Source organism: Papio anubis, chromosome 7 (assembly GCF_008728515.1).
Source record: "Papio anubis isolate 15944 chromosome 7, Panubis1.0, whole genome shotgun sequence".
NCBI classification, from domain to species: domain Eukaryota; kingdom Metazoa; phylum Chordata; class Mammalia; order Primates; family Cercopithecidae; genus Papio; species Papio anubis.
Window position 1 is genome coordinate 35699896 of NC_044982.1, and position 12070 is coordinate 35711965.

General features: G+C 34.2%; 1 protein-coding gene across 10 annotated transcripts in view; it reads right to left on the bottom strand.

The window, feature by feature from the left end:
* Positions 1-12070, bottom strand: part of PCNX1 (pecanex 1) — a 203654-nt gene that overhangs the window by 83325 nt on the left and 108259 nt on the right. For all 10 annotated transcript variants that reach the window (XM_003901999.4, XM_009211866.4, XM_017961304.3 and 7 more), the window contains 4 exons: positions 10687-10719; positions 7295-7466; positions 6661-6771; positions 4747-4838 (listed from right to left, as the gene is read on the bottom strand). In XM_003901999.4, coding sequence (XP_003902048.3) covers positions 4747-4838; positions 6661-6771; positions 7295-7466; positions 10687-10719 — 408 coding nt within the window. The remainder of the gene's footprint in view (positions 1-4746; positions 4839-6660; positions 6772-7294; positions 7467-10686; positions 10720-12070) is intronic.

The following is a 12070-nucleotide window of genomic DNA, read 5'->3' on the forward strand; positions in this document are numbered from 1 at the left end:
CACAAATGATAGATATTAGGTTATTACCAGCTTCTGCTGTTACAAAAACTGCTTTAATGAAATCCTTGTACAGGCATACCTCGGAGACATTGTTGGTCCAGGTCACCTCAATAAAGCAAGCTGCAGTAAAATGAGTAACACAAAATTTTTGGTTTCCCAAAAGTTATGGTTACACTATATTGTAGTCTATTAAATGTGCAATAATGTTGTGTCTTAGAAAAAAATGCACATACCTTAATTTTAACATTAATACTTTAATGTTAAAAAATGCTAAGGATCATCTGAGCCTTCAGTGAGGTGTAATCTTTCTACTTGTAGAGGGTCTTGCCTCGATGTTGATGGATGCTGACTGTTCAGTGTGGTAATTACTGAAGGCTTGGGTGGCTGTGGCAATTTCTTAAAATAAGACAATAATGAAGTGTGCTGCACTGATTGACTCTTTGTTTCATGAAGAATTCCTCTGTAGCATGTGATGCTGTTTAATAGCATTTTATCCACAGTAATGATTTCTTTCAAAATTGGAGTCAACCCTCTAAAATCCTGCTGCTGCTTTATCAGCTAAATTTATGTACTATTCTAAATCCTTTGTTGTCATTTTAACAATGTTCAAAGCATCTTCACCAGGAGTCAATTCTATCTTAAGAAACCCCTTTCTTTGTTCATCCATAAGAAGCAACTTCTCATCCGTTCTAGTTTTATGTGCTTTCGGTAATTCACTCCTATATATTCAAGCGACACTTCTAATTCTCGTTCCCTTGCTATTTCTATCACATCTGCAGTTACTTCCTCCACTGAAGTACTGAATCCCTCAAAGTCATCCACAAAGTTTGGAAACAACTTCTTCCAAACTTGTGTTAATATTGATATTTTGATCTCTTCCCATTAATCCTGAATATTCATAATGGCTTCTAGAATGGTGAATCTTTTCTAGAAGGTTCTCAATTTACTTTGCCCAGATTCATCAGAAGAATTACCATCTATGACAGATACGGGCCTTACAAAATGTATTTCTTAAATAGACTTGTTAGTTGAAATTACTTCTTACTGCATGGGCTACAATATGCCCGTTTGTGTTAGCAAGCATGAAAACAACATGAATCTCCTTACACCTCCATTAGAGCTCTCAAGTGACGAGCTGCATTGTCAATGAACAGGAATATTTTGAAAGAAATCTCTCCTATGAGCAGTAGGTCTCAACAGTACACTTAAAACATTCAGCAAACCATGCTATTAAGAGATGTGCTGTCATCCAGGCTTTGTTCCATTTACAGAGCAGGCAGAATACATTTAAGGGCCCTGTGATTTTCAGAATGGCAAATGAGCACTGGCTTCAGCTTACTGTCACCAGCTGCATTAGCCCCTAATAAGAGAGTAGGCCTGTCCTTTGAAGCTTTGAAACCAGGCATTAACTTCTCCTCTCTAGCTGTGAAAGTTCTAGATAGCATCTTCTTCCAATACAAGGCTGTCTACATTGAAAATCTGTTGTTACTGTAGCCATTTTCATCAATGATCTTAGCTAGATCTAATGGGTAACCTGCTGCAACTTCCGTATCAGTACTGCTGCTTCACTTTGTACTTTTATGTTATGGAGATGGCTTCCTTCCTTAAACCTCATGAATTAATTTCAGCTGGCTTCCAAATTTTCTTCTGCAGCTTCCCCAACTCACTCAGCCTTCAGAGAATAGAAGTGTTAGAGCCTTGCTCTGGATTAGGTTTTGGCTTAAGGGAATGCTGTGATTGGTTTGATCTTCTATCCAGAGACCACTAAAACTTTCTCTGTATCAGCCATAATTACGGCTGTTTCTCTCTTCTTATCATTTCCTGGAGTAGTACTTTTAATTTCCTTCAAGAACTTTTTGTTTGCATTCACACCTTGGCTAACTGGCACAAGAGGCCTCGATTTAGGCCTTTCTCAGCTTTCAATATGCCTTACTCACTAAGCTTAATCATTCCTAGCTTCTGATTTAAAGTGAGAGCTATGCGACCATTCCTTTTGCCTTGTGAACACTTAGAGGCCATTGTGGGGTTACTGATTAGCCTAATTTCAACATGGTTGTGTCTCACAGAATAGGGAGACCCAAAGTGAGGGAGAGAGATGAGGGAATGACCAGTCAGCAGAGCAGTCAGAATACACACCATGTTGATCTGTTAAAGTTCACCATCTTCTATGGGTGCTGTTAATGGCACTCCAAAAACAATTACAATGGTATCAGACATAACTCATCACCATAATAGAAAATAATAACAATAAAAATTTTAAATATTGCAAGAATTACCAAAATGTGACACAGAGACACAAAGTGAGCACATGCTGTTAGGAAAATGGCACCATTAGACTTGCTTCACACAGGGTTGCCACAAGCATTCCTTTTGTAAAAAACATACTATCTGTGAAAAGTAATAAAGTAAAGCACAATAAAATGAGGTATGCTTGTACATAATCTCTGCTTGTGCATAACAAGTATATCTATAGATTTACCACACTACAATGAGTGATATTTAAAAGTAAAATTGTCTAATGCAAAAGTGATGCCCCAGAAAGAAGAAAAAAACTTTACCTTCCTGCCTGCCTTAGGATGCAGGAATCTACCTGGCAGCTTTACAGCTGCTGCCATTCTGCTGTATAATTATAGTTGAATAGGCCTTTCTAAACGAGGCTAGAAAACTTACCGCACTTATTAACTTCTGTGACTACAATTTCCAAATAACAATTCACTTTCAAAACCCTGATTCAAAACACAAATCTACAACTTGAGCTAGGACGGTTTACAGGTGGTACATGTGGGAGAATCCTGGATTTGGACCTTGTTGCTGCCAGTTCTTTCCTGGGCTTAGCTCTATCAATTATCTCCCATCCACTAGATTTCCCCTCCTTGCCTTTTTGAGCAATTAAGTCTCAGATCTTTTTAAAAAACAAAAACCAGAAAACAACCCCCATTATGTGTGCAAGCTTTCCAACTGCACTCTAGAAAGAGTAGAATATATTTCCTTAATATATATTCAAACCTACTTATATTAATCTGGCTTCCTTAATCCAAAACACTAATATCCTATAACTGCCAAATTCAATAAAAACTTTTTTCAGACTCTTACTGCCTCTGAAATTTCCTTTGTGTGATTTTGTTGTAACCAACACTTACATACTGGTATTTCCCATAGTCTTTCCTCATCCATTTTCTCTTGTCAATCCACATTAAGAGTCTTTTTCTTACATTTTATTCAATTTTATGGATGACTTCTAAATCCATTAATCATGACATCAAACCTCTGTACATGTAACTAGCTACTATGTATCTCTGGATACCCCATAAATATCAACAAATCAAGTGTTCCAACATAAACAATCACCTTCCTCAACAAACGCCAAGGTTTCCAGTCTTGTGCATTAGCACCATATCTAACCAGCTGTTCAAGTCAGCACCCAGAATCATCCTGGATCCTCTTCTAGCTCATATATCTTTATCCAGACAGTCCACAAATATATTCATGAAATCTAATTTTAGTTAAGTACCTCATAATTTCAAGATTAAAGTGGAACAGTCTCCTTTGATCCCTCCTGCTTAGACTTCAATCTTCACAATGGAGAAAAGTAACCTTTCTAAAATGCAAATCTGATCATTTCCTTTCACTGCCTCAAATACATTCATGGTTTTGCATCTTTACCCCAACACATTCAGGATAAAAGCTATTTCATGATCCAGCCTTTGCTTACCTTTCTAGCCTTAGAGGAATGACCTTAGATGTCATCTTTTCTCATGTACCCAAACCTCCAGAAATTCCAAATCATTTGCCATTTCCTCTACACAACACATTTTCTTTACAAGCCCATGGGTCTTCATCTCTTGCTTCAATTAGCTAATGCCCAAAATCTGGTTATATCACCTTCCTGGAAAATTGTCTTTAATCTCTTTTGGCAGAATAAAGTAGTCTTAATTTGTATACCCACAGAACTGCTTTCATAACCTTCGTTATGCTGTATTGAACATGTTGGTTGACTTGTTAATCACCGCTAACCTACAAGTTCCTTCAAAGCAGAAAACGGTTTAGCATAACAGCTGGTACACATAAATGCTCTACAAATGCTACTTAAATGAGGCAAGGAAGGATCTGTGAGTCACTTGTCATAGTCCTTTCAAACCTAACATTCTCTGATTGTCTTGCACTAGTTGCCAAACAAAAAACGAAAACAACCCACAAGTATGCGCGAGGAGCTGAAAGCTGTCTACAAAAATGTTTAAATTTTTATGTTTACAACTTGTTGACCATCTTTTAAAGGGAAGTTCATAAGGCTCATCCAGATCTTCTAACCCAATGACATTAAATTTCAGTATATTACTTTTTACTAGCATGTATCTTAAATTGCAGTCCTTGAACTTGTTTTTATAAGTTTAAAAAACTGTGATATGAAAAGTAGTTAAATTCTTAACTAGAATTTTAAAATTGACTTCACATTCTGTAATTACTATGCCTACCCTTATACCAGATAAGCCTAGTTTTCAATAATCTGTTTCTAATATTAACCTATGACTACTGCAGGAAAAATAACTTTCTTTTAGTAATGGTTAACTATTAAACTGTTTTCAAATTCAAAGTAGTTGAGAATGAGAATAATGTTTAACATATGAAGACCACGAAAATTAATGCTAAGTGGCCCCAAGGGAAAAAATCATTATTAGTTGATTTTAAAACAACATTCATATAGAAATACAGCCTTAAAGACAAAACATACTATAATTTATTGCTCACCTTTAAAGCTCCATAACATAATCCATACAATAAGGCTACTGCCACAATGCTACAGATAAAACTGTAAAGTGCTGCAAGCAGGCTTGTAGTGGCTAGACAGGAGAAGAAAAAGGAAAGAAATATTTTATTAAAATATATGAAAAAAATTAAAAGGTCACTGAAAAGCATTTAAAATATTATAATGGCAACTATCATTAAATATCTACTAATCTGAATTTTAAAAATTCAGTTACTTCATTTTGTTCTTTCAAAAAGATTTTGACATGACAGAGATTTGCTATCCTGAATCTTTGTTACGAGATAAACTATATTCATCTTGGAAGTAATGAACATTTATATGTAGCAAGAAAAAATTTTATCTATATTATGCTTCAAAAATCTATCTATTAACAAAAAATGTGGAAAAATGAAGCTTTCAGAGGCCTGAAAAGGAACTGGAGATGTATTAAGTGTTCACTGAAAAATATTTATCTATGTAAACAGAACCTGTGTTACCCACAGAAGTAAATCTGTACTCCCATGTGTTAATTTTCAGAAAAAAGTGTAGATCTAATTGCTAACAATAACAACAAAATAGATACTTTAGATACTGTAGATCTAATTGCTAACAATAGCAACAACAACGAAATAGATAATTACTAATACTCCAATGGGCATATTAGTAATAAGGAACAGGAGATGGCTAAGATACCTAGACTTTACTTTTAAAACATGGGTAACAGACTTTCTTTAATTTAATAATAATAATCATAAAAGAAATCTACAGAAAAAATTCCTTGAGATATCAGAAACCTAATACCTTGCACAAGTTTGTAAATTATAGTATGACAAAAGCTCATTATCATAAATTACCTACACTAAGCCCTCCCCATAGTATTTAGGGTAATATAACACCAGTAATAGTCCCTAAATATTCAAACTGTCTTCTACCCATTAAGCCATGCTGATTTGATGAAATGAGTTCTGTCTTAATTCATACTCATTCAAAAAATTTTCAGAACATTAAAAATTCTCTAGTATGATATACAGCAACACAGAAAAACTCAGTTTCTATCTAAAATTAAAGCCATGATGTCAACTTTTCATCAGCAGAGAGGATTTCAATGCATATGCTTGGAAAATATATGAGGCCTGAAAATGTGAAATGTGTAGAGAAATGAGCTATAAAGTTACAGTAATCTCTTTCCCTTTCATTTTCTCTAGTTGCACACTCATCTTTCAGTAAAATTTTAAACGGTTAAACTAAATAATGGTATATTTTAACCATGGTGTATGCCGATATGATTATTTTCAAGTTCTACAAACCATTATCTATACCAGGGTAATATGGGTATTATCTTATTTTTAAAATAAAATATACATATGATATGGAAATAGATTTTCTAAGTATATCAATTCATAGCCACATATTCTACTCAATGAACAGAGATAGTTCTTAAAAGCTTATTTATTAGTAAAATGCTTTTATTTTGGTGTTACCATTCTAAGGATAAAACAAGGCTCTGAAACCAAATATGAAGACCTACTAAATGCACATACTGGTTTAAAATCCAAATGTAATGCTATGTATCAAACCTCAATCTATTCAGGATAGATGATCTTTTATAAATACCTCTTAAGTACATATAGGTTCCATGTAAACTCACTATAACTTTTAGTTGCAGACATTATTTTATTACTTCTTACACATCTGCTTCATTATACCTGGCTCTTTCTCTAAAGTAGCAGACTTGACTATTTTTTTCTATCCACAAATTAATTGCTTCTCAGTCTTCAATTACTTAATGTCTTTTTTTTTTTTTCTAATTTCAAGCCTGAAGTGAAAACTGGAAAAGCATTTTAATGGTCAGTTTATTACTTCATGATCTATAAAGGTAATACTGTCATCTATAATTTTTATAAAGAAACACTCACCATTACCACCAAAAATATGAATATCCAATTGTTCACAAAGGTACATTACAAATGTATTCACCTGAGGCAGGAGACCAATGAAAAACACTATTGGGAAACAGAGTGTAAACACTATAAAAAGAAAGAAAAGTATATTTAAAAATATTATACTATATCCATTCTTGTGTCTACTGAGAGGTCATAATTCATTTTTCTGGTCCACTGAGAGGTCATAATTAATTTTTTTAAATCCCAAATTAACATAAACTACTAGGCAATTTTTAAAAGACAGTATTTTAAATTATACATGTCAACAAAAATTGCTTGGTTAGTAAATAACATCTTTTCAATCATAAACAATACTTTTTAAAGTTATTTCAACCATTTTCACATAATAGAAACCTAAGATAACAAAACCAAAAAAAAATTATCCATTACATTTACTCCAAGAACAAAAGAATTACTATAATATTTGCTCATCATTAGCTTTATTCACTCATAATAGTCCTATCACTTTGTTTCTCAGAGCAGATAACAACAGCAAAATAAGCTTATTAAAAACTATTTAAAGCTGTATAATTGATATATTTATCAGTAAAATGTTGATATACAAATAAATTCATTTTAAGATTAGAGATACTTTAAGAGGACTCACCTATAACTAAATCCCTGGCTGATATAAACACCAGTGGATTGGTAAAAGTTATTCCATATAATTTGAACTTGGTTGCAGTCAGGTTTCTGCTACCATAATCCAAGAGCCAAATAAGACCACAACATAAGCAGAAATAAACTGGTCTACTGTAGGCAATGATACGATTATGACCCTGAAAATGAGAAAATGATAGTTTTTAAAGTCAGTTTAGTTAATTTTAAGAGTCACAAATAACTACTGAGATCACTGATGGCTTCATTCTAAGGATTCATAATTTTTCCATATGGAACCCAGATTTCTGACAATCACAGAAAGGATTAACAAATATAGAGAGGAGGAAGAGTAATAGAATGAACTCTTGAGATACTGGACTGAAACAGAAGTATCAGTGTGAAGTTTTTTTGTTGTTGTTATTATTTATTTATCTATTTATTTTGAGACAGGGTCTCTCTCTGTCACCCAGACTGGAATGCAGTGGAGCGCTCACAGCTCACTGTAGCCTCGGCCTCCTGAGCTCAAGTGATCCTCCCGCCTCAGCCTTCCAAGTAGCTGGGACTACAGGCACACATCACTGCGCCTGTTTAATTTTTTTAAAGATAGAGTTTCGCCATGTTGCCCAGGCTGGTCTCAAACTCCTGGTCTCAAGTGATCTGCCCACACTGGGCTTCCATAGTCTCATTATTTTTAATATGCATACAGACAGATATAGGAATAGGTTATATATATGTATACATGTATGTATATATGTACATACATACATACACCTCCTAGCTTTATCCACTAAGAGGACCTAGATGCAATGAGATTCTAGCAATAATGATTACTAGCAACCAGATCTTACTTTATAAATACCATTACCTACCAAAAAAAGTCGGGGGGGGGGGGGGGGCTCCATAGAGAAAAGACTGGTTTCTGGCTACGACAGGGAAAGTATAAGATGACCCTGGAACATATTGTTGTGACAAAAAGGTAGAAAGTACTTAAAGAATGACAGAGATATGTCAAAAGGACACAAAAAGCAGTGTGATGGACTCCCAATGGCTAAATCAGGGACAATTTGAGCATCAAAATAAATACTACTAGTAACATTATAGTCCATTGAATAAAATAATCAATTTATCCACACCAATATATACATACATATATAAGAAAGAGGGGAAAGCTCTTCCTTATAGTATTAATAAAAGGTCAACTAATAAATGTAGAAGGAATGATGGGATGAGAAAAATCATCATTTAGCAACCAATAAGTAACTGAATCAGGCAAGAAACATCAGTAGATACTAAAACAACTGGATAGAAATTTATGGAGGACACATATACAGTCTCAAGGTATCTCTCCATGAGGTATTCATTTTATTTATTTATTTGAAGTATTTATTATCTGTAAGAGAAAAACAGTAACATTACAGTAGAGTACTGGTTCTTAAGGAAGTAGGAGGGGGTTTTGCTCCCCAGTGCACATATGGGAATCTGGACACATTTCTGTTGTCACAGTTGGGGAAGTGGTGCTACCAGCATTTAGGAGGTAGCACCAGAGAGGATGCCAAACATCCTACAATGCATTGGACAGCATCCCCCACCCTCAAACAAAGAATTAGCTGGCCAAAATGTTAATACTGTGGAGATTTCAGACACCCTGCAGACAATACTCTTAACCAGAAGATCAAACTTAACATCACTACTAAAAGGATAAATCAATATGTGCTTCCTAATACGATGTACTTTTGTAGTATTCCTACTTTAAAAAGCATGGCCTTATCAAATCAGAAAGAAACATCATCAGCACCATAAGACAGGGTGAAAAAATAAAACTTAAAAAACATTTTTTAAAAGAAAAAAACATCAGACAAACTCAAATTAAGGGATGGTCTATAAAATAACTGGCCTATATCCATCAAAAATTTCTTTTTTTTGAGACGGAGTCTTTGCTCTGTAGCCCGGGCTGGAGTGCAGTGGCCGGATCTCAGCTCACTGCAAGCTCCGCCTCCCGGGTTTGTGCCATTCTCCCGCCTCAGCCTCCCGAGTAGCTGGGACTACAAGCGCCCGCCACCTCGCCCGGCTAGTTTTTTGTATTTTTAGTAGAGACGGGGTTTCACCGTGTTAGCCAGGATGGTCTCGATCTCCTGACCTCGTGATCCGCCCGTCTCGGCCTCCCAAAGTGCTGGGATTACAGGCTTGAGCCACCGCGCCCGGCCCAAAAATTTCAATATAATGAAAGATAGTTACCGAAGAATTGCTCCAGATTAAAGGAGATTTAAGAGACCAAACATAATCAGGGACTTTCTTTGCCAATGAAGACAATAGGCAAAATCTATTTGAGTAAGATCTACATATTAGAAGACAGCATTGTATCAACATTAATATTCTAATTTTGATAATTATCTTGAATTAACATAAAGGAATATCTTTGTTTCTAAGAAACACACACTGAGACACTTAGAGGTAAAGGGGCATCATGTCAGCTAGCACAGAGAAAGAAGGAAAAAAGATCACGTGCTAGAAAGGGATTAAGCAAATATCATAAATGTTAACATACGGATCTGGATGAATGGTATCTGAAATTCTTTGTACTACCCTTGCAACTTTAAGTTTGAAATTAGGCCAAAATAAAAAGTTAAAAAGCAATGTTTCCATATATTATTGCACTTCAAAAATATTCTTGCAATATAGTAAACATAATCAGTCAAAAAAAAAAAAAAAAACTTGCCTCTTTGTTTCATTTTGCTCATCCATTCCCATTATTCATTATTCCAGCGAAAGGATTAACAAAATTATATTCAAGGAAAAAAATCATAAACTATTCTTGAAGTCTGTTTTTGAACTACTTTAAATAGAATATCCTTTGTTCTATTAAAAACTCAACGTACATCTAAAATTGGATTCCGCTTCACAATACATAGTGCTAGGCAGATAATATTTTTGTCTAAAGTCACAAAGTGAGTAACAAAGTTTTTATTCAATGGTCTTAACACCAGACTCATGTATTACTTCTTTATTCTTGCTCCTAATGGTACTCAAGTGAAGTTCTTCCTACATTAAAATTATATTTTCAATACTTATTCATAAGCTATTATTCAAAATTTATTAAACATAAATGAGTTTATAAGAACCATGTCTACTCCCTGAAACAGACTGTCAAACAATGAATTATTATGCTCATTTCCAACCAAGTTTAGAGTCCACAAGTACAATGTCATTTTATTTCAAGCTAACAAAACACCTGTATTTCTAGTAGTGTGTCAAAACATTGATGAGGAAAATAGTAACATAAATTTTAGTTCAGTTTGATGCATTCCAAACAAAACAAAACAAAAAAACAAAAACAAAACCACAAATGCTATGATAAATGTTAACGACCTACAATGTACAGCCATATTAAGAGTGACTTACATGTCTGGGAGAAGAAGAATCTGGTTGAACACTCTAAAAATGAAACAGAAAGATAAATTACTCTTGAAGTCTTGCTAATTTTACAACCAACTTTCAAAATGCCTGAAATGATCTTAAGTAAATATTCCACAACCACAAAATGACCTATATTAATAATTCTGTTCCAGAGATGAAACATCAGCTCCAGATACCAGTGTCACTTTGATATTAAAAACATCTCAAATCTTTCCTGATAAGAGTCAGGAAATAAGATTATTTATTATTTATTTATTTGTATCTATCTCAATGTTTCTGCAATAGCATATGATAGATCCATCTTACTGTTTGGCTTATTGTTATAGACAAGTGTAGTTAAGGTATACTACATACAAGTATAGCATTTCTCACAGGACATTATTCATTCAGGAAATATACAATAATAGGGGTTTGCTTATGACAACAATTCTAGTTCTGCCCATAAATTCCAAGCTTACTAAATAATTCAATGGTATTTGTAATAAAGATATTATCTGCATTTTCATATCAAAATAATCAAATAAGTAAAGCTGTATCCTTTTAAGAGACTTCATTAACTTCCCATAAAAATGTTCAGAAGGTATTATGCAGCTACGTCCCTAATCATGACTTTTCTCCCAAGTTTCAGTTCATTTCTGATGGCATACCATACAATTTCACTAGGATTGTCTAGCACCACCCTACCATTTGACATTGGGCCGAGCTGAGTTTGGCATTTGGCCCTTGGCTAGATTGGACTCCAGATAATCCATAAATTCTTTTAATCACAACACCTATCTTCTAAAAGCTTCTGTTCTTGTCTTTCTTATTCCTGTTTATGACATTATTATTCTTCTTGTCAACTAGTTGCAAAAATCTGTCACCTTTTACCTTTTCCATATTTAACCACATTAACCTGAAAGCAGTGGACAAAATTAATTGGACCATGGAGACACCAGAGCCAGAAAACGAATTTAAATGATTTAAGGCACTAAAGGTATAGTACAAGAATGACAACCAGTAATTTTAATACAGAATCATTAAATGTTATCAAAGGGACTGAGTTACTTGTTATTAGGGATCAAGGAGGAAGGAGCGGAGACTCTAAGATTTTTAGTTGGTGTATCACTGCCAAAAGCAAAGATATTGGGAAAGAAAAATTAACCAGGAGATGATTAATTTGCTATTTTTAAAATGTTTGTTAGATATATAGGAATAAAGCTTGCAAAAGAGGTGAAGACTTTGAGATATAAATCTGGACATAACTCATACACAAAGTCAACAAATAAAGTAATAAAAAAGGATGACTTCAATGCCAAGGAACTGTAAACCGAGAAGATAACCACATAAAATCCTAGAGAATTCTCATAAATTAAGCAGTTGAAAGAAG